Genomic DNA, 23,797 nt, shown 5'->3' with positions numbered 1-23,797 from the left:
ATAACACATACACAGTGTCCATATACAAAATTTTGACTTTCTAGAAAATAATTGAGGATATTTAATAGTCAAAAAAGTCAGGAGCAAGATTCACAGAGAGTATGTATATGGTAAGATTCTCCATAAGTGCATGATGTTAGATTTTGCTTTCTTACAATAGAGCTAGTGGTCAAAGCAAAGAAAACATTGTCAGTTGTATTCAGAACTTCCTTATATAAACAAATCAGTTATTCACGTGTCTAGAACTCATTTTCATACTGCTATAAATTGAGAGATGTTAGTGGTTCCTTCTGAATGAGACACAAGAGGAGATAGAGTGGGTACCAACACCCATGCCAGCATCACTACAGTAGATAAAATAATGTTTCACATAATCTTTCTTCTTTAAAAAATTTTCAATTTAAATTCAATATAATTAACATATAGTATATTATTAGTTTCAGAGGTAGAATTTAAAAATTCATTCAGTCTTTTTTTTTTTAATTTATTTTAAATTTATTTTCAGCATAACAGTATTCATTATTTTTTCACCACACCCAGTGCTCCATGCAATCCGTGCCCTCTATAATACCCACCACCTGGTACCCCAACCTCCCACCCCCCTGCCACTTCAAACCCCTCACATTGTTTTTCAGAGTCCATAGTCTCTCGTGGTTCACCTCCCCTTCCAATTTCCCCCACCTCTCTTCTCCTCTCTAACTCCCCATGTCCTCCATGCTATTTGTTATGCTCCACAAATAAGTGAAACCATATGATAATTGACTCTCTCTGCTTGACTTATTTCACTCAGCATAATCTCTTCCAGTCCCGTCCATGTTGCTACAAAAGTTGGGTATTCATCCTTTCTGATGGAGGCATAATACTCCATAGTGTATATGGACCACATTTTCCTTATCCATTCGTCCGTTGAAGGGCATCTTGGTTCTTTGCACAGTTTGGCGACTGTGGCCATTGCTGCTATAAACATTGGGGTACAGATGGCCATTCTTTTTACTACATCTTTATCTTTGGGGTAAGTACCCAGGAGTGCAATTGCAGGGTCATAGGGAAGTTCTATTTTTAATTTCTTGAGGAATCTCCACACCGGTCTCCAAAGAGGCTGCACCAACTTGCATTCCCACCAACAGTGTAAGAGGGTTCCCCTTTCTCTACATCCCCTCCAACTGTTGTTTCCTGTCTTGTTAATTTTGGCCATTCTAACTGGTGTAAGGTGATATCTCAATGTGGTTTTAATTTTAATCTCCCTGATGGCTATTGATGATGAACATTTTTTCATGTGTCTGATAGCCATTTGTATGTCTTCATTGGAGAATTGTCTGTTCATATCTTCTGCCCATTTTTTGATACGATTGTCTGTTTTGTGTGTGTTGAGTTTGAGGAGTTCATTATAGATCCTGGTATCAACCTTTTGTCTGTCATTCAGTCTTTTTTTAAAAAAAAGATTTATTTGTTATTTTAAAGAGAGAGTGTGGGTGGAGAGAAGGGGAGAGAGACTCCCAAGTAGACTTTTCACTGAGCATGTCAGTTGAAGCAGGGCTCCATCTCATGACCGTGAGATTATGGCCTGAGCCAGAACCAAGAGTTGGACTTAGCTGACTGAGCCACCCAGGCACCTCTCACATGTCTTTCCTTTATAGAATCTTTTCACTGGCTAAACTTAAAATATAATATTGAGGGGCGCCTGGGTGGCTCAGTGGGTTAGGGCCTCTGCCTTCGGCTCGGGTCATGATCCCCGGGTTCTGGGATCGAGCCCCATATCGGGCTCTCTGCTCAGCAGGGAGCCTGCTTCCCTTCCTCTCTCTTTGCTTGCCTCTCTGCCTACTGTGATCTCTGTCTGTCAAATAAATGAATAAAATCTTTAAAAAAAAAAAAAAAGGGGGAACATGAAGTTCCTAAGGGGAGGATCGTGTGATAATCGATGACAGCTCCTGCCTTACCCCTCATATATCTTTTTTTTTTTTTTAAGATTTTATTTATTTATTTGACAGACAGAGATCACAAGTAGGCAGAGAGGCAGGCAGAGAGAGGAGTAAGCAGGCTCGCTGCTGAGCTGAGAGCCCGATATAGGGCTCGATCCCAGGACCCCGGGATCATGACCTGAGCTGAAGGCAGAGGCTTTAACCCACTGAACCACCCAGGCGCTCCCCCTCCTTGCCCGCTGCCATATATCTTTACTTGGAGATTTGTGGAGCTTTGGGTGCATATGAAGCAGCATGAGTTTTTCTGGGAGAAAAATACTCTTTAAACCCTTTACTTCATCCCAACATATATGTCTTTCTCATTCTGCCCCACTGACATGACTTCACAATTTAGTAACAGTATTCTATCTATAATTGGTGAGTATTAGATTCTGATTTTTTTATTCATTACATAAGTCGATCTTTCTCTTTACTTGCTTTCCTTACCTTATAAATAATAATGGACTAGTATTTCATTATTCTAATATTTTATAACTTCTAAATAGAGTAGTTTGACTGACAGGAGGTATCCATCAAAGCATGGCATCTTCGGGTAACAGAAAACCTAACAAATAAAAGGAGCTTAAATAGGTGCTTTGCATTTTTAAAAAAATAGTTCTCATCTTATAGGAGAGTAAATGATTATGCAGGTTTTCAGCAGTTAATTAAAGGTAAGAAATATTCTTGTAATGATGAAAGAATAATTTTACATTTGAGACTGGTCAGTCTTGACCCCAAACCATGTAGTATGGAGGAGAGGCAGTTAATTAGGTTTATCCAGGATAGAGAATTCAGATGAGTGTGACAGAGGAGAGACACCCATTGACAGAGAGTTTTGGTGAAGGCAAAGGAAGACAAAGGTGATAGAGAAAAGCGGGGCTTGGGGGGAGTATTGGTCATTGAAATGGAGGCCTTAAAGAGGGTAAGGAGATTATCCTGTAGGAGTGTCAGAGTGATTTGGAAAGGGAGGTGAGTAGAGAGTAAGATGTAGCAGGTAGTGATTTGGAGATGCTAGGGTGTGGTGGGAAAGTCCAGTTCTAGATTTGTTTGGGTTTGTGTGGCCGAGGGGAAGAAGAGCAAGCACTACGGAGATCTTGAGATCACATGGATTGTTTGCTTGAGGCATGTGCACCCTGCCTCAGCAACACCTCTTAGTGTTTTTCATGTCATTTGGATTCTTTATATCTTGAAAAACAATTACTGATATCCTCTTTTTAAGAAAATTCAAAAAACTATACCTCCTTCACTTATGATTCTCAAGCTGTTGGCTGTAGCCTGGCTATCTCTTCAGTTCCAGACTCCTGTTTTCACATACCTCAGTGTGTACTTCTTGTTTTGTTTCTTTTTTAAAGATTTTATTTATTTGACACAGAGAGAGAGAATGAGTGGAGAGAGTGACAGGGAGAGAGGGAAAAACAGGCCCCCGGCTAAGCAGGGATCCCAACATGGGGCTTTATCCCAGGACCCCGGGATCATGACCCGAGCCAAAGGCAGATTCCTAACCAACTGAGCCACTCAGGTGCCCCAGTACACATTTCTAAAGCCAACTTTATTTAGTGTCCCCCAGCTCATTCTCTTAACTCCTTTAACTCCTTTTCCTCTTATATTTGGTAAAGCAGCTGGAGTCACCACTCTCCCTTACTTACCATATTTATACAGTTGATCACATACTGTTGATCCTACCTCATTGGAATCCTTTACTATCCATTCTTTCCTCTTTGTCTTCCGTACCATTTCGTAGCTCAAGCATTCATTGTCTCTCCCTGAATTACAGCAACAGCCTCTCCCCAGTGATCTCCTTGCCTCTGTTTTCACATCTTACCTTACACCCAAACTTCTCTCTTACCTGAAAACAAAATAGTCTTTCTGTGATTTAAATTCTGTTCCTGTTGGGCGCCTGGGTGGCTCAGTTTTTAGGCGCCTGCCTTCGCCTCAGGTCATGATATCAGGGTCCTGGGATCAAGGCCCACATTGGGCTCTCTCCTTGGCAGGAAGCCTGCTTCTCCCTCTGCCCCTCCCCCCCTGCTTATGTGCCCCCCCCCCCCCGTCTCTCTCCGTCAAATAAATAAATAAAATCTTAAAAAAAAAAAGTTCCAGGGCGCCTGTGTGGCTCAGTGGGTTAAGCCGCTGCTTTCTACTCAGGTCATGATCTCAGGGTCCTGGGATCAAGTCCCACATCGGGCTTTCTGCTCAGCAGGGGACCTGCTTCCCTTCCTCTCTCTCTGCCTGCCTCTCTGCCTACTTGTGATTTCTCTCTGTCAAATAAATAAATAAAATCTTAAAAAAAAAAATTCCATTCCTGTTTAGTAGTCTCAGTTGGCACTGACTTTGCTGTTCACCTCTCCAACCCAAGCACCAGTGTGGCCCCCTGATGTGCCTCTAGCTGTGCCATAGTGGTTTCAGTTCTTAAGGCATGCCAGGGGAGTTTGTCTTTGCCTAGGCAATAGGCACCGCTTTCCTTTATTCCTGTTGAACTTCTTTTAAGATAATGACTGGTATGATAGTGGTGGAACTTTTTTTAACCTCTTGATAAACTAAAATTACCATTCACTATGTGCTTATTAACGTGCTCAGTCTTCCTGAGGTATATCAAGGAGAAAAGGAAAACTTCGAAATCTGGATTTTGTGCTCTTTTTACTTCCCATATAATTTTACTAACACTAAATGCCATTTGTTGAGCATTTCATGATAGGGCCATTTTTTCATTGCTTAGGAGAAAATAATTATGGTTCTTATAGGCAATTGCAGTTTTCTTTATAGAATAATTATTCATATGTATATATAAAAAGAATAATTGTTATTTCTGTTTTTGTCTTGGCTATTAAAAATTCTACTACTATGATAAGTGTCTCACAGTTTATTTTGAGTATAGAGTAAAGGAAAATACAAAGATTTCCTAATCGTGCAGTTGTATAAATCCTTCTTTATAATTATTGTTACATTCTTCAGAGAGTAAAAATGAATCCCCAGACTTTTTGCCTTATTTCGGGGAACACAGGGAAATAGCATCTAAGGTAGGGTAGAGGCATGGACTTAAAAGTTGCTTAAGGCTATGGCTGCTCAATCTTGACATTTTCTATTTATTGATTTATTTATTAAAGATTTTTTTTAAAAGATTTTATTTATTTGATCGGCAGACTACAAGTAGTTAGAGAGGCAGGCAGAAGCGGGGCGTGGGGAGCAGGCTCCCTGCTGAGCAGAGAGCCCAATGCGGGGCTCGATCCCAGGACCCTGAGATCATGACCTGAGCTGAAGGCAGAGCTTTCACCCACTGAGCCACTGAAGCACCCTTTAAGATTTTGACACTGTTTAAAAACAGATAATCTTGGATGGGTTTTTTAAAAAGAAAAGATTTTATTTATTACAGAGAGAGAGAGTGAGAGTTTATGCATGTGCACATGTGAGTTGGGGGGAGGGGCAGAGGGAGAGAGAGAATCTCAAGCAGACTCCACACTGAGTGTGAAGCCCAGTGCAGAGCTGGATCCCACGACCCTGAGATCATGGCCTGAGCTGAAATCAAGAGTGAGACACTCAACTGACTGAGCCACCCAGGCACCGTCAGTAGTTGTTTTTAAACTGATTTCCATTTTCACTCACGTTTGCATTAAATTTAATGAGTTTTGAATTGATTGTGAGCATTTGGTGTTATGCCTGTATTTAGGATCTTAAATTTAAGTTCATCTAGCTGATTTGTGTTGTACTTTCTAGAATAGTAATTTTAAAATATTTTAAAGATAACATTATAAAATACAATCTATGATTACTTAAGAGAATGATAAATCACCAGTATTCTTGCTATCCTACCATAATTAGTTTTATTTGTATTAATTTCTTTGCACCATCAAAATGTGAATATGCTTTTAGTGAGTATGATTGAATTATTTTATTTTTCATTTAAGAGTACGTTGTAGGAAAAAAAAAAGTACATTATAGGGATGCCTGGCTGACTCAGTTGAGAGAGCATGGGACTCTTAATCTCAAGGTTGTGAGTTCAAGCCCTACATTGGGTATAGAGCCTACTTTAAAAAAAAAAAAATCAATATATTTTTAAAAATTTAAAAATAGTAAGATTATATCATAAATCACTTTCCTCTTCTATTACAGTATAGGCTTGATTATAGATTGAAAGTAGGAAACATGAGTAGACAGACACTGGCACCATTCTCATTATGATTAGTTGGGTTCCAAAGAAGTTTTTTGTTTGAGCTTGACATAGGTGAGAAATGCTTAGGTTTTATAGCCTGCTGGGAGAGGATTTTTCCAATTCAGAGAAACAAAGGAGCAAGGTCTAAGTACTTGGGAAATTGGAACAAGATGGAAGTAGAGGTTTTGAGTAGAAGGAATAATCCCTTTTCTGTGAATTTGAGGGCAATCAGGTGTGTATTCAGATGAAAATTCTTGGTGGCCTGAAAATTTACTGGAGGTGCTTTTAGCAATTCTTTGTACTCCCTATTACTTTAATCTTTATTGTGTAGAAATAACCCATATGTATTTGGAATAACTGATTTTCTTTAGCTTAAAAAAATTTTTTTTTAAGATTTTATTTATTTATTTGACAGACAGAGATCAAAGTAGGCAGAGGGGCAGGCAGAGAAAGAGAAAGAGGCAGGCTCCTTGCTCAGCAGAGAGCCTGATGCGGGGCTCGATCCCAGGACCCTGAGATCACAACCTGAGCCGAAGGCAGAGGCTTTAACTCACTGAGCCATGCAGGAGCCCCTAGCTTAAAATTTTTTAATGGAAAAATTCAAACATACACAAAAGTAGAGAGAATAGTGTAATCAACTTCTGTGAACCCATCACTATGCTTCAGTAGTTAGCTTTTACATTTTTGCTTTTTAATGATTTTAACATATCTAACCCTTTTATCTGTGTTTATTTTTATTTAGGATTTTATTTATTTTGAGAGAGAGAGAGATTGTGTGTGTGAGCAGGGGGAGGTGCACTGGTAGAAGGAGAGAGACCCCACACTGAGCACAGGTCCTGGTCTCAGGGTTGTGAGATCGGCCGCACATCCGGCTCTGAGTCATCTGGGCACTCCAATCTGTGTTTATTTTGTCGGAGATAGATAAATGAATACTGTTCATTAAAGTAAGCCGTTCTTTCCCTGTTACATTACGAACTGACTATATGAACTATGAACATTATGAACTAACCTGTAGTTTTATTTATGTAATTAAAACAATTTTAAACGCTTTTAAACTCAATTCTAATATAAGTATTTATAACTTTAAAATTGATGGTATTACTTAAAATTTCTTATCTCTATTGAAATGTTTCTGTCTCAAAAAAATGTTTCTGTCTCTGATAGAATGGGTATTCTTGATACTACCTTTTTCAAAATGAGGATAGTAACTCTTCTAATAAGTTAGTTTTTATTGATAAGCCCATTTTAAACTAAAAATGAACCTATAAAAAATGAACCTATATATTCACATGTATTCATTTATTCAGTAACTAGTAAATTGAGTACTACTGTGTGCTAAGATCACATTTGAATAAATCAATGTAAAAACATTTGACCATAAAGTCAGTCCGTGTTTCGTATTGTTTTGCTACTTTCACCACCTATTTTGTAATTTATTAGTCAACCAGTTTTATTGATGTGTAGTTGACACACAATGTTACATTAATTTCAGGTGTACAGTGTAGTGATTGTACCACTCTGTGCATTGTGCTGTGTTCATCACAAGTGGAACTACGATATGTCACCGTACAACACTGTTACAGTACCATTGATTATATTCCCTATCCTCAACCTTTCATCCCTGTAACCTATTCATTCTATAACTTGAAGCCTGTACCTCCTATTCCACTTTACCCATTTGCCCATCCCCTTCATCTACCCCTCTAGCGACTGTAAGTTTGTTCTCTGTATTTATGGGTCTTTCCTGCTTTCTTTGTTCATTTGATTTTAGATTTCACATATAAGTGAAATCATGCAGAAGTTGTCTTTCGTTCTGACTTATTTCACTTAGCATAATACCCTCTAATGTTGCAAATGGCAAGATCTCATCCTTTGGTATGGCTGAGTAATATTCCATTACACACACACACACACATCCCCCACATCTTTTTTTTATCCATTCATCTATGGATGGACACTTGGGTTGCTTACATACCTTGTCTATTATAAATAATGCTGCAATAAACATAGGGGTGTATACATCTTTCAAACTAGTTTTTTTGTTTTCTTTGGGTAAATACTCAATAGTGGAACTACTGGGTCATATGGCATTCCTATTATTACTTTTTCAAGAAAACTTCTTACTGTTTTCCATAGTGGCTGCAGTAATTTACATTCCCACTAACAGTGCACAAGGATTCCCTTTCTCCAGATCCTCATCAGCATTTGTTATATCTTGTTTTGACTGAAGCCATTGTGACAGGTATAAGGTGATGTTTCATGGTGGTTTTGATGTCATTTTCCTGATGATTAGTGATGTTGAACATCTTTTCATATGTTTCTCGGCCATCTGAATGTCTTCTTTGGAAAAATGTCTGTTCGGGTCCTCTGCCCATTTTTAAATTGGATTCTTTGATTTTGGGGAGGTGTTGAGTTGTGTAAATTCTAAATATATTTTGGATATTAATCCCTTATTAGATACATCATTTGCAAATATCTTTTCCCTTTCAGTGGACTGCCTTTTTGTTAGGTTGATGGTTTTCTTTATTGTGAAAAAGCTTTTTATTTGGTTTAGTCCCAATAGTGTATTTTCGCTTTTGCTTCTGCTGCTGGAAGGAATATATCTAGGAAAATGTTGCTAAGGCCAGTATCCACAAAATTTAAGCCTATGTGGAAGTAATTTGAGTGCTGTGATTTCAGATCTCACATTTAGGTCTTTAATCCATTTTGAGTTTATTTTTGTATATGGCATAAGAAGGTGGTCCAGTTTCATTCTTTTCTACATAGCTATTCAGTTTTTCCAGCACCATTTATTGAAGAGACTATCTTTTCCTTGTTGTATATTCTTGCCTCCTTTGTTGTGGATTAATTGACTAGGTAAGTGTGGATTTATCTCTGGGCTCTCTATTCTGTTCCATTGATTGATGTCTTTGTTTTTGTGCCAGTACCATATTGTTTTGATTATTTTAGCTTTATAGAAGAATATCTTGAAATGTGGGATTGTGATGCCTCCGGCTTTGTTCTTTCTCAAGGTTGCTTTGGCTATTTGTGATTCCATATAAACGTAAGGATTATTTCTTCTACTTCTGTACTACTCAGTTTTAAATTTAGAGATAATTGGGTTATGTCATAAAAAACTATATGAATGACTGAGTAAAATTTTCTGAGACATTTTGCGTATGTCCTGCATTACTCTGGACCTGTGTCTTCAGGAAAAAATGAAACAATGATGTGTAGAATAATTGTAAATATGGATAGAATATCTTTAAGAAGGTGGGTCTTAGAATGTCCAGTTCGTACATTATTAAGAAATAGAAAGAGATTTCAGAGACATTTTATCTATCACTTACTTTCCAGTTATACAAAGAATAAGACAAGACACCCCAAGTAAATGCAGTTGTTTGAGGTGAACATATGATAGTAGTTTTCATACTTATGGTCTTAGTTTCTGTAGATCTCTTTATACCATTGAGACATACTGCATTTTTTAGTTGGTTTACTAAGTGAAAACAGGTTAAAATAACAGTTTAGTGAATTATATACTGATACTTACAGCCTGATGTTTCTGTGGACGAGAGTTGGTGTGCTGCTTCTCCTAATAGATGTTTGTTTTTCAGAGTGGAGGTGTTTCAGTGGTGCACTACTCCTAATTCTGTGTTTTTGTCTCCCTTATTACAGGTTCATGTCAGGGCTGGCCTTTTTCATGGTACTGAACTCCTCTGTAAAACCATCGTAAGCTCAGAGATATCAGGGAAAAATGATCACATTTGGAATGAACCACTGGAATTTGATATAAATACTTGTGACCTGCCACGAATGGCTCGATTATGTTTTGCTATTTATGCAGTTCTGGATAAAGTGAAAACAAAAAAGTCAACTAAAACTATTAATCCCTCTAAATATCAGACCATTCGGAAGTCTGGGAAAGTGGTAATTATACACTACCGAAAAATCTTTTCAATGGAATAATTTTAAGGTTCTTTGAAATAATTGAGTAACGTGAAATGATAGCGTATAACTTTCGTCCCTATGAAGTGATTTTAAAAAGATGATAGATCTTCATTTTTATATTCTGTTCATTTATTTCTCTTTTGCCAAATTATTTTAGCAAATACCGTATTGTAAGTGTTCCATTATAAATATAATACTTTAAAAAATATAGATAAAGAATGAAAGGATTAGAAGACTGTATTTCCACAATACCTTAACTGAAATTCTATGTGCCACATATGCTCAAACATTCAGATTTTTGTGAATTTTAGAAAGATTCAACACATCTGTGGGGCCTGGATCACAAATCTGTAATCAAACACATCATTGCTTGGCAGTGAAGTATGTGAATAGTCACATTAAATGAGACAAATGCAGAATATTAGTTAACTTCATGCCATTTCTGGCCATGTTTTGCTCTCATATGAATTATGAATAAACTTTTAGTTTTCAGTTTATTAGATTTCGAAATTGAGGAAAAAGGATGATGGTGTGCCTGTTCTCATATTCCATTTCATATTTTTAGTGCTGTCTTTTTCATTTTCTTTTAAGTTTATGAAAAGTTGTTTTGGAGGGATGGGGACACGAATTTTATATATTTAAAAAAAAACTGGTTGCTATATTTATGTACATGAATTTGTGTCCTTTATTCTTTAATGTAAGAATTAAGCAGGCTTTTCCTCTGGTTATTATCATACAGTTTTTTAAAAATAAATTTTAGGGTGTAAAAGTCATGGAAGAGTATTCCTTAGTGTTTTTTCTTACACTGATAAAGAATTTTACTCAAAGTATTTGACTGTTTATAAGGTTTTTTGATAAAGTGTGACCAAGTTAATTAATCTAGGTGTCTAGGCTTCCTTCTAAGAAATAAAAATAAATTCTACAATACCTACAGACATTGTCTTCTACTACATTAAGGTTTAATGAGGTGTAAAGCTCATAAAACATATAACCTGATATATCATACGTATTTTCTTGAATCATTAAAAAATTCCTCATCATTTGCATTGTTTATATAAGAAATAATGTTTTTTGGATACATTATTTCATCATGAGACATTAATTGACTTTCAGAGTTTTCTTGAACCATTGTAAAGATCTAGAACATTTTTCCATGTACAGCTTGTTTTATTTAGGATGATTTTTTTGGAAATCGTCTGGAACTCTAGATATTTCTAGATCTAAATTTTTGAAACAAAGGGCATGTACATGTTTACCTTCTGAAGTTCTTTTTCAGGATATTTATACAGTGGTATCTTTTTCAACAGCATTATCCTGTAGCATGGGTAAATACGATGGTTTTTGACTTTAAAGGACAGTTGAGATCTGGAGACATAATATTGCACAGCTGGTCTTCATTTCCTGGTAAGACTTATATCCTAATCCTTAAAGAGTAACTTTTTGTATGTGGACTAGTTAGTTTCTTTATGACTCACTATTCTTTCAGTTTAGAAAAGAAACCATCTTTTTGTATCTTTATTATTTATTCTAAGGCAGATGCCCGCAGATTGTTTTAATGTATTTAAAAGTGATTTGTATCTGAAGATATTTGTTATCCTGGTGAATATGTTCTTGCTTGAAAAGTTTTATTTTTATAGATTTTGGAGAAATTCTCCTAAGGAACAATATCTTCTTTGTAACAACCTTTTTGCTTCTAGTTGTACTAAATTTCTACACTAATAGAAGGAACATTCACTAATATGGGAGGAATAGTAAAAACACAGCAAGTGTTTAGTTGGCTTTAACCTGAAATTTGAGCTAAGAGGAGCACCTTCCATATGCCTATATTTCTGAAGTACTATTCAGAGCACCCCAATAAGGAAACCAGTTTTGTAAGACTTAACAATTTAGGTTCACTTTGGTTCAAAAGTAGGATTTGTACAGAAGACTGCTTGATTCTTTCCATTATTCCATACTGCATTTCCTGGATGTTTGAAATTTTTAGTATAAACTTTGCATTATAATAGCTGTTTTCATTCCCCCCTGCCTTCATAGTTTGTTAATACAGTTAATAAAACTGTGAAATTACTTGCATTTTAAAGTTATTTTTTGGGTGACAGATACTTGAAAATGTTTATTAGTAGTTGGCATCTGAGAAATTGGTTTTGGATAATCAGTTATTTACAGACATATTTAAAACTTACGTTCTAGGAGCGCCTGGGTGACTCAATGGGTTAAAGCCTCTGACTTCGGCTCAGGTCATGATCCCAGGGTCCTGGGATTGAGCCCCGCATCAGGCTCTCTGCTCTGCAGGGGCCTGCTTTCTCCTCTCTCTCTCTCTCTCTCTGCCTGCGTCTCTGCCTACTTGTGATCTCTGTCTGTCAAATAAATAAATAAAATCTTAAAAAAAAAAAACTTACGTTCTAATATTTTATGTGTGTATATATTCTTCAGTTACTATTCTTTCCTCATATACCTATAGTAGTTTTTACTACTACATGTTTTCCTCCAAATATAAGAGAGTAGTGTGCATTTATATATTTCTTAAGAGAAACTGTGAGCTTCATAGTTAGAGTAAAAATTATGCATTTCAGCAGTTACACCTTTTTGAAAATTTTAATTTAGACTCACACATGTTCTCCAGAATCACCAAGCAACTCGACTGGTATTATTAGTAAAATAGACAATTTTGGGCAGTATTAACTTGGCGTACTGTGAGCCTGACTTCATCTCTAACAAAATGTAATGTGAAAAATAATAAATGAACACATTTGCTATGCATGTATGAGCTCTAGAATTGTCAATTTATCGCAGTAGGAGTGAAGCTGAAAAAAAGGAACTACAAATAATCTATTGTGTAGAGTCCCTAGGCCATCATTAAATGGTATATAATCACATTACTGGTTGCTTTTTTATCTTTCCAGATTTCTTTGCATATACACTAGGAAATACAAATGTAGATTTCTAGTTTTCTAATAGTCTTAAAATAGCATTCTGTGCAGTGTTCTCCTTTTTGCTCCTTTAACCTTATCTGTCTATATAGAGTTCTGCTGCTGTTCTTAAACCAGACTTACCTTTTGATAATTTAAGCAGTGTTACAGTGAATAATCTTGCTTATGTGCAGGTATATGTCTGAGATAAATTCCTAGAGGTGGGTCTGTTAAGTTAAAGAATAAATACATTTGTTATTGTACACCTGACACTGATAATAACTCTCTATGTTAGCTAACTGAAATTAAAATAAAAACTTAAAAAAACTTGGAATTTTAAAATAAAAAAAGAATAAATAGGTTTGTTATTTTGATAATCACAAATTGCTCTCCAGTTGAGGTTGTACCAAATTGTATTTTCTATTTATAAAATATATTAGAGTGCTTTTTTGGTAATCACTTTCAAGCAAGGTTATAACCTCTCTATGTTTGTTAGTAAGAATACTAAAATGCTACATTTTACTTAGCTAGATTGTATGTGGTAAAACAAAGGAGTATAATGCTACTAGATAGTATAAGTGTAGGATTTTAATTTGCTGAGAAATCTGCTTTAGAGGTATATAAATGAGAATTTCTCCCTTCTGGGTGACAATGGAATCTGAAATTTGAGAGTATTAAACAACTCAAGCGAAGAATTGATCAACGAGCTGAAACGTGGAAATACTCAAAGATTTTCTAGTGGAACTCCTGGGTAGCTAAGGTGGTTGGCATCTGCCTTCATTTTAGCTCAGGTCACTAACACCAGGTTTTGGGATTCCCACCTTTCCCCCACCCGCCCCCCACCCCAACAGCCTCCCTGCTCACTAGGGAGTCTGCCTCCCCCCCCCCCCCACCCCTGCTCCTGCTCTCTTTCTCTCTCTCAAATTAATAAATAAAAAATATTTTCTAGCATTGGTAAATAATTTGAGTATGCATAATATCTAGACATTAGGCCTGGACACAGTGGATTTTTATTTCTTTAGGAGAGAACAGCTGTGCTAAAAGTCTGTATAAGAAAGAGATAATAGTTTGGAGAGGAGAGACTTTAGGTTGTACTGCTAATTCCATTCTCTTGAGTTTATTGTCTCTTCGACAGTTTACTTATCTGTGAAATGAAAAAGTTTTATGAGAACACTGAAATCTAAGAATCCCATGCACAATTCTGTGAATGTACCATGGGGGAGCAGAGGGAGTGCCTTAAAGAAATAAGCAGTTTATTCAGTTAAAGGAGTACCATTTGAATGGAGTGTTGCAGAAACTATCAGAGAGCCCTTTAACTGTTATCAGCAGTTTATGGGCTAATTGAGAAGCATAAACAACATTAGATATGTCTGAAAGAATGTCATTGATGATTCTCAGAATATCAGTTTGGGTACTGTGATGACCATGGAAAAATAAGGAGTCCATATATGTGGTGAAGTAATAAAAATTCTGTGAGTCACTTTATATTGATGGAGAACAGTTCCCATTAAGTTTTTTTTTTTTTTCCAAGATTGAGAATACTAGTCAAATTTGAAGAAAGAGGTGAGGTGGGTATTTTTATAAACTTTCTCATTTTAGAGCTATATGTAAGCTCACATTCAATTCTTGTGTCAAGTATAAACAGAAAGTTAGAAGCTTACTGATATGATTGTCTACCAAATTCCTTAGGTGGCATAGTTGTAAAATAATTTTTTACTAAGGATTTATTTTAGTTTAGTTTTTAAAAACATTTTTTAAGAATCAAAATTATTTGTATATTTTAGATGAACTTGAAGAAATGTTGAATCCAATGGGAACTGTTCAAACAAATCCATATACTGAAAATGCAACAGCTTTGCATATCAAATTCCCAGAAAATAAAAAACAACCTTATTATTATCCTCCCTTCGATAAGGTAAGCTAATTATTTAAAGAATCAGTATGCATGAAAATCACTGAATCATTAGTTCTTGGTTCTGCATGTTTATAGTTTAAGCTTTCCATGTTTGTTTCTCTTTCAAAATGTCACATACATTCGCAGCTTGGTTCAGTGGAAAGACCAGTGATCATGGAGCCAACTAAATTTGTATTTAATCTTGGCTTTATCACTGACCAGGTGAGACATAATATCTTTGAAGGTCAGGTTTCTCATTTATAAAATGAGAAAATCATAATTGTTCTCTCAGGTTCTTTTCAATTTAAAATGATAGTAAATGCACTTATATAAGTCTGAGTACGTGATACGTACATTGAAGCTTGTCCGGCATCTTAGTTTAGGAATTAAAGACATGGTCACTGCTGTGTCAGAATTGGTATTAAAAAAACAGAAGATTTATGTTGACTATTACTATTAGTAAGAGTTCCTAAGGTATTGTTACTTGTGTAGAATCTATAGCAAGGACTTCCATTTCTAAACCTGTTTCCTTAGTATACAAACTGCTTATCTTAGGTACCAGGAGGATATCTGCTGGAGTTGAAAATGGGGCTATGCTAATTTACATTCTGAACATATGCTAAGCAGTCATATGTTTTATCTTCAGGTTTGGCATCTTTGTTGCAGGTATGATTGATGCAATTTTTATGAGAAAATCTTGGAGCAGATTCTCAGATAGTAACAAGTTTATTTCCTTCATCTGTGTGAGAAAAAGCTTCCTTTAAAAATCAGTATTATACTAAATAATATTTACATTAATCCATCTTTAAACTAAATTGTATTTTAAAATTCAGCATTGCCAGACCTGTATAGAGTAAATTTTTAAAGTAATACATAAATTAATGTTACCTAATGTTTCTTCTTTACTCTCATTTTCATTGAATTTTTTCCACATAAGGTAACTTTTCATTTCCAATTCTTCTGAAATGATTTTCTAATCAGTAATATACAACCAAATTAAATTTTGTGGTTATACAGTTGAAATCCCACATATGTCAAGAACCATCTACCTTAGTGTACACTGAGTTGCAAAAGGTGCATTTCTGACTCATCCATTGCATTCCTGCCATGGCTTTATTCCTTAGAATAGCCTGGGTGGCTCAGTTGGTTAAGCAGCTGCCTTCGGCTCAGGTCATGATCCCAGCGTCCTGGGATCGAGTCCCGCATCGGGCTCCTTGCTCGGCGGGGAGCCTGCTTCTCCCTCTGCCTCTGCCTGCCATTCTCTCTGCCTGTGCTTGCTCTCTCGCCCTCTCTCTCTGATAAATAAATAAAATCTTAAAAAAAAAAAGAGTGCTAAGAATAGCAATTTAACCAGAAGGCATAGTTACTTGTGATACATTTTATACTCCATGCTATGACTGTTTTTGTGTTTGCTTAATAGTATGTGTTCAGCAATCAGTTATAGTTTCTTTTGGATCAAATGAGGTGCTTTTTGAACCATTTTTATGACTATCCTATGCAGATACATGTAGCTTTCATGTTATATTTCAAGAGAAGTCCAGCTTCTTTAAAATATTTTATTTCAACACTGCTTAAGTCACTAAACTTTCCTTTTGCCTTTGTAATCTCTTAGTTTGTCTTTGAAAATCAACTTGTGATAGAGGATTTGTCTTTAAATATATATAAATATACTTACTGGGATTTTATAAAAATTGTATAATTTATAAGTGCACCACTTAAAAAATCAAATAATACAGATAGAAAAATTGAAAGTTCCCTTTATTCTTTTTATTTAATTTAATGATTTTTGTTGTGATCATTTGTGTACATTTTGCTTTTCAAGACAATTTTATGGTTATTGATAATTTTAATAACTAACTTCATTTTGTCATAAAAACTATGAAATAAGATAACAGTTATCACTACACTTTACATTTGTGGATATAGTTAAATTATTCATTTAGTATTATGTAAGTCAGTAACTGGATATAAATCTTCAGATTCTTTTTTTTTTTTTTTAAGATTTTATTTATTTACTTGACAGAGATCACAAGTAGGCAGAGAGGCAGGCAGAGAGAGAGAGGAGGAAGCAGGCTCCCTGAAGAGCAGAGAGCCTGATGTGGGGCTCCATCCCAGGACCCTAGGATCATGACCTGAGCCGAAGGCAGAGGCTTTAACCCACTGAGCCACCCAGGCACCCCTCTTCAGATTCTTTAACCACTGATTTTCCCATCTTTTTAAGAATCAGAGCCCCCTTTTAAGTAAAAAAATTCAAAAGATATTTTTAGATTATCCCGATAGTCTACTTTTTTATGTTAATTTAGGGAAAAAATGACAAATGAGAAAAACTTACTTATTTAGTAATTCTTACATATCTTTGCATTTTCTTAATCAGAAAATATTTACCTGTATTTAAAATTCTTTCACATACCAAAGAATTCTTTCACATACATATTCAAACCATTGCTTATTTTATCTACAGACAATGCTAGTAGTGTACCCTGGGAGTCACAGTACCATTGACTCTTAGTTGTCAGGAGTTTGAAGATTGGGAATCCCCGCATAATACCATTTTCACTTAAAATTCATGTTTACATTATAAAGTATAGAAATGCCAGACCCTATGTTGTTTCTTGTAGTCTAAGTACAATTATAATAATTTACAATTAAAATTTTACAAATACAGGGCGCCTGGGTGGCTCAGTGGGTTAAGCCGCTGACTTCGGCTCAGGTCATGATCTCAGGGTCGTGGGATCGAGTCCCGCATCGGGCTCCCTGCTCAGCGGGGAGCCTGCTTCCCTTCCTCTCTCTCTGCCTGCCTCTCCGTCTACTTGTGATTTCTCTCTGTCAAATAAATAAATAAAATCTTTTAAAAAAATTAAAAAAATTTTTACAAATACAAGCACCAGAATTTAATTAAAAACTTTTTTTAACAGATAATTGAGAAGGCGGCTGAGATTGCAAGCAGTGACAGTGCTAATGTATCAGTAAGTATCAAGATTTTAAATGGCCCTTTCTTATTATAACATTGTGTTCATTTTTAGTTACCTTTATCTGATTTATGCTAATGACTTACAGACTGTATGTGAATATGTACATACTAATGTTCTGTTGAATGGCAGCTGTTTGTAGATATTCTGTGTTCAATGGTAAACCCTTTTCTGATATAAGCACAGGCTTAGCAGTTTGTCTTTTTTTTTTTTTTTTAATTTAGTTAATTTATTTTTTAAAGTAGGCTCTCACAAACCTTGAGACCAAGAGTTGGATGTTCTATTGACTGAGCCAGACAGGTGCCCTCAGTAGCTAGTCTTTAAGAGACGCTCTGGCACCTCCTCATAGAGTAACAGTACTGTTCTTTTAAATATTATTCAATTAAATGAAGAGGCTGTAATTTTCTTTCTTTTTCACATGTAACAGCAGATATAATCAGGTCAGGATTTACAGTGCTAGGGAACCAGTTTTCTTCCATCTTGGTGCTTTGTCTTGTTAATATGTAGTTTCTGTCTCATGGTTTAATACTAGTGCTTCAGCTTCTCATATTGTTATGGTCCAGCCAGCAGGAACAGGAAAAGCAAGAATAGAGGCCACACCTATTCTTTTTGAGGAAATCATTAATATGCCTCATTGGTGCTCACATCTTATTAGCCAGGAATTAGTCACATGGCCATATTTTAACCACAGGTGAGGCTGGAAATACAGTCTTTAGTTGGCCAGGCATGTGCTTGACTAAGAATAAGAGATCCTAGTTAATAAAGGAAGAGCAGAAAGAATACTGTGGGAGAAACGGCATCTCTGCATACACACTATGCCTATCATTTTTACCAGAGACGACAATATAGATTATTTTGTTTAGTTTACAATATTTGTAATATTTCTATCACTTATACTTTTTAGCTTAATTTTTTGACTGTTAAAATAGTTTAAGACGTTGCCGAGTCTAATCTGATACTCTTTTTTCATGTTCATCTGTTTATAATTTTTATGTGTTTTAAGTATAGAACATACATTTTATTTACATAAAATGGCAATAATAGGCCAGGTGGCAAAATGGAGATAATGTATATTTTTATCATTTACACAGAATCAAAGCACTATGTTATGTTGGCTAGTTGAAGAAATGTCTGGCCCAGGGTGTCTTCTGCTTTGCCCTTGGAGTTCTCAAAAATATCCATAGTCCTGCAGTGCAGGTCATCTACTATAAATACTTCGAGCACTTCTCTTTAGTGTAATAAAAGAAGTTTATTACAAGTATACACTTAACAGTTTATCCATCAGTTATATTGAAGATACTGTGGGTTCTGTTCCAGACCACTGCAATAAAGGGAAAATCATGATAACATTAGTTGTGAATTTTTTGGTTTCCCTGTGCATATAAAAGTTAGGTTTACACAATACTGTAGTCTGTCACATGTGCAGTAGCATTATGCCTAAAAAACAATGTATATGCCTTAATTTAAAAATACTTTTTATTTTAAAAAATGCTGATCATTAGCTGATCTTTCAGCAAGTTGTAATCTTTTTGCTGATAGAAGTTCTTGATGTTGATGGCGACTGATTGATCAGGGTCAGGGTTGCTGAAGGTTATTGGGATAGCTGTGGCAGTTCTTAAATTAAGCCCACAATGCAGTTTGCTGCATTAATTGACTCTTCTTCCTTTTATGAATGATTTCTTTGTAGCATACAATCTGTTTGGTAGCGTTTTACCCACAGCAGAACTTCTTTTAAAATTAGATCAGTCTTCTCCAACCCTGCAGCTGCTCAACTAAGTTTATGTAATATTCTAAATCTTTTGTTGTCATTTCAATAGTCTTTACAGCATCTTCACCAGCAGTATGTTCCATCTTAAGAAACCACTTTCTTCACTCATCCATAAGAAGCAAGTCCTCATCCGTTCAAGCTTTTTTCGTGAAACTGCAGCAATTCAGTCACATCTTCAGGCTTCACTTCTAATTCTAGTTCTCTTGCTCTTTTTAACCGTATCTGCATTTACTTCCTCCACTGAGTTCTTGAACCACTCAAAGTCATCTGTGAGGGTTGGAATCAACTTCTTCCAAACTCCTTGTAAATATTGATATTTTGACCTCTTCCCTTGAATCCCAAATGTTCTTAATGGCATCTAGAGTAGTGAATCCTTTCCAGAAGGTTTTCAGTTTAGTTTGCCCAGACCCATCAGAGGCATCACTCCGTATGTACCTTTGATTTTATGAAATAAATGTCCTAAATAATGAGATTTGAAAGTCAGAATTACTTCTCTGTCCATGGGCTACAGAATGGATATTGTGTTAGCAGGCATGAAAACAACATCAGTCTCATTATACATCTCCATCAGAGAGCTCTTGGGTGATCGGGAGCATTGTCAGCATTAATGTTTTAAAAAGAAGGTCTCAGTAGGTCTCAGTAGTGAGCATAAAATATTCATTAAACCATCTTGTAAACATATGTGCTGCCATCAGGCTTTGTTGCTCCATATATAGAACATAGGCAGACTAGATTTAGCATAATTCTTAAGTGTCTAGGATTCTGGAGTGGTCATTGAGCACTGGCTTCACCTTAAAGTCACCAGCTGTTTTAGCGCCCAGAAAGAGAGGTCCATCTGTCCTTTGAAGCTTTGAAGCCAGGCATTGACTTCTTTTCTCTAGCTGTGAAAGTCATAGATAGCAGTCTCTTCTAATAGAAAGCTATTTTATCTACGTTGAAAAGCTGTTGGTTAGTGTAGCCATCTTCATTAATGATCTTAGCTAGATTTTCTGGGCAACCTCTTGCAGCTGCTATGTCAACACTTGCTTCTCCTTACATTTTTATGTTATGGAGATATTAAACCTCTTAAACAACTTCTTTTAGCTTCAAATTGTTCTTCTGCAACTTCCTCACCTCTCTCAGCCTTCATGAACTTCAGGAGAATTAGGGCCTTGTTTGCATTAGGCTTTGGCCTAAGGGAATGGTTTGATCTTTTATCTATACCACAAACACTTTCTCCATATAGCAATAAGTCTCTTTTGCTTTCCTGTCATTAATGTGTTCACTGGAGTAGCACTTTTCATTTCCTTCAAGAACTTTTCATCTGATTCACCACTTGGCTATTTTTTTGGCACAAAAGGCCTAGCTTTTGCCTGTCTTGGCTTTCAACATGCCTTCTTACTAAGCTGTATCATTTACAGCTTTTGATTTAAAGTGTGAGACGTGCAGCTTTTCCATTCACTCTAACACTTAGAAGCTATTGTAGGGTTATTAGTTTGCTTAATATCAATATTGTTGTGTCTTAGAGAATGAGGAAGCCCTAGGAGAGAGAGAGAGATGGGAACAGCTGGTTGGTGGAACAATCAGAATGGGTACAACATTTATTAAGTTTGCCATCTTCTGTGGTATGGTTCATGGCACCCCCCAAAAATTAACAGTAGTAACAGCAAAGATTGCTGACCACCAATCACTGTGACAAGTATAATAATAATGAGAAAGTTTGAAATATTCAGAGAATTACCAAAATGAGACATAGAGACAGTGAGCAAATGCTGTTGGAAGAATGGCGCTGATGGACTTGCTTAATGCAGGGTTGCCACAGGCCTTCAATTTGTGAAAAAATATAGCACAGTATCTGTGAGGTATAATAAAATAAGCCTGTACCAAAACAGATAATTACAGTTTTAGGTTTCAGAGATAATAGTTATATAAAGATATCTTCATTCTAATTCCTCTTTCTGTTATCCTTTATTAGTCTTTATATTGAACCCAAGTATCAGAAGGGTAACTGATAATTTTTACTATTTCTCTTATGCTTTTAACTGCTCCCTCACTTAAATCAGAAGGTTTCCTTCTTACTGAGGTTGTGATATTCTGGCCCACATTTGATGTGCCTTTTTTTAAAAAAAATTGGGGGCATAGTACAATTAATAAATAGTGAAACCAAAAATTAAAGTTATTCCTATAACTGCCATCTACTTTTTATCCTCAGAGATAACTTGTCAGGAGTGTAGCTTATAGGTACTAATCCTAATGCAATACATGGATTTACATACCTTTATATATAATATACCCTTTTTTAAAAAAAATAAATGAGATCATATAGTTTCTTCCTTTTTAATTTAATGCATTTGTGGATTTTGTCTCTTTCAGAGGTTCACTTCTCTTTATTTACTTTTTAATTTTTATTTATTTATTTTTAAAAGATTATTTATTTATTTGACACAGAGAGAGAGAGAGAGATCACAAGTAGGCAGAGAGGCAGGCGGAGAAAGAAGGGGAAGCAGGCTCCCCGCTGAGCAGAGAGCCCAATGTGGGGCTCGATCCCAGGACCCTGAGATCATGACCTGAGCTGAAGGCAGAGGCTTAACCCACTTAGCCACCCAGGCGCCCCTCTTTTTATTTACTTTTTTAAAAAGATTTATTTATTTTAGAGAGAGAGTGAGAGAGTAACAGTGTGAACAGAGGGAGAGGTCCTGGGAAAGGCAGTGGGAGTGGAATAGAAATCCTCAAGTAGTCTCCCAAATGAGTACAAAGCCCCTGACCCCCAGGGATTGATCCCAGGACTCTGAGATCATGACCTGAGCCAAAATCAAGAGTCAGAAGCTTAACTGACAGAGCCACCCAGGCATTCCCCACTTTTTAAAGTTTTTTCAACATTCTGTGGCATTATTAGCAGCTATTAGTTATTGAACATACATACTCCTGGGGTTTTTTTGTGGTTTTTTTGGTTTTTTCCCCCCGTTTTTACTAAAATAGTGTTGTAATGAATATTTTAGAGATACTTTTTTAAATATGTATTTTGTGTTTTTAAAAGTATGTATGTATGTATTTATCTATTTAAGTAGGCTCTGTACCCAGCATGGGGACTCCTGACCCCAAGACCAAGAGTTGCATGTTCCACTGACTGAACCAGCCACATGCCCCTACATACATGTATTTTATCAGATGGATTCTTAGAAGTGAAATTATTAGATCAAAAGCATCCCTTTTAAAATAAGAATTCTGCCAAATTGCATACCTTAAAATACCTTAAAATTTATAACCCTAGCCACACTGTGGAAGAGCTTTAGTATCATTCTACATGTCCTCCTGCCCTTTTAATACTTTTTTAACCCTGTTAGGATTTTAATCCATTGGACAAAAAATTGATGTCACACTACTTTAACTTGCATTTTTTTTTTAAGATTTTATTTATTTGTCAGAAAGAATGTACGTATAAGCAGGGGGAGCTGCAGGCAGAGGGAGGAGCAGACTCCCCATTAAGCAAGGAGCCCGATACTGGACTTGAACTAATGCTGCTATGAACATGAATATACAAATATCTTTTTAAGACTCTGCTTTCAGTTCTTTTGGATATATATATACAACCAGAAGTAGAATTGCTGAATCATATTGTAGTTTTCTTTTTAAATTTTTTAAGGAACTGCTATACTGTTTTCTACAATAGTTTTACCATTTTACATTCCCACCAGCTACAAAAGCAATGTTTTTTATATCCTTGTCATCACTTTTGTGTTTTTTGACAGTAGCCATCCTAATAGGTGTTAGTATTTTTTAAATTGGTTGTGTGCCAAGGACCTTGGGTCTGTAGAATAGGAAAAATGTGATCCTTGTGAATTTTGATTATAGAATTGGCAGTTTTTATCTTCGTATCTAGTGGAACTCAACCTGAGACTAATTTGCCCTTTGTGGGCCATTTGGCATTGCTTAGAGGTTTTCTTGGTTGTGAGGGTGTTCCTGGCATCTGGTGGGTAAAGTTCAGGGGTCTGCTAAATTTCTACAATGTACAGGACCATCCTTCTACAACAAAATAATAATAGCACTGAGGTTTAGAAACCCTGCTCTAATCTAAAACGTCCATATTATAATTTTATTTTTTACTGTGGAAACTCAGGCATAAAATTTTAATGGTTGGCTTTGGAGTATGCAGATGTGATAAGTTAAGCCAGTGTTCACAAGTCCTAGAAATCTACCTAGGAAGTTTTCTTAGGAGAATGATTTGGAGTTTTTATAGCCCTTAATT

At 35.9% G+C, this 23,797-nt stretch overlaps 1 protein-coding gene across 6 annotated transcripts in view; it reads left to right on the top strand.

Moving 5' to 3' along the window:
* PIK3CB (phosphatidylinositol-4,5-bisphosphate 3-kinase catalytic subunit beta) overlaps positions 1-23,797 on the top strand; it is a 205,855-nt gene that overhangs the window by 118,632 nt on the left and 63,426 nt on the right. For all 6 annotated transcript variants that reach the window (XM_032334525.1, XM_032334489.1, XM_032334499.1 and 3 more), the window contains 4 exons: positions 9,760-10,011; positions 11,340-11,436; positions 14,726-14,856; positions 17,751-17,801. In XM_032334525.1, coding sequence (XP_032190416.1) covers positions 9,760-10,011; positions 11,340-11,436; positions 14,726-14,856; positions 17,751-17,801 — 531 coding nt within the window. The remainder of the gene's footprint in view (positions 1-9,759; positions 10,012-11,339; positions 11,437-14,725; positions 14,857-17,750; positions 17,802-23,797) is intronic.

The sequence above is a fragment of the Mustela erminea genome, chromosome 1 (assembly GCF_009829155.1).
Source record: "Mustela erminea isolate mMusErm1 chromosome 1, mMusErm1.Pri, whole genome shotgun sequence".
Taxonomy (NCBI): Eukaryota; Metazoa; Chordata; class Mammalia; order Carnivora; family Mustelidae; genus Mustela; species Mustela erminea.
Note: the sequence above shows the minus strand (reverse complement) of the source record. Positions and strands in the feature narration are given on the sequence as shown.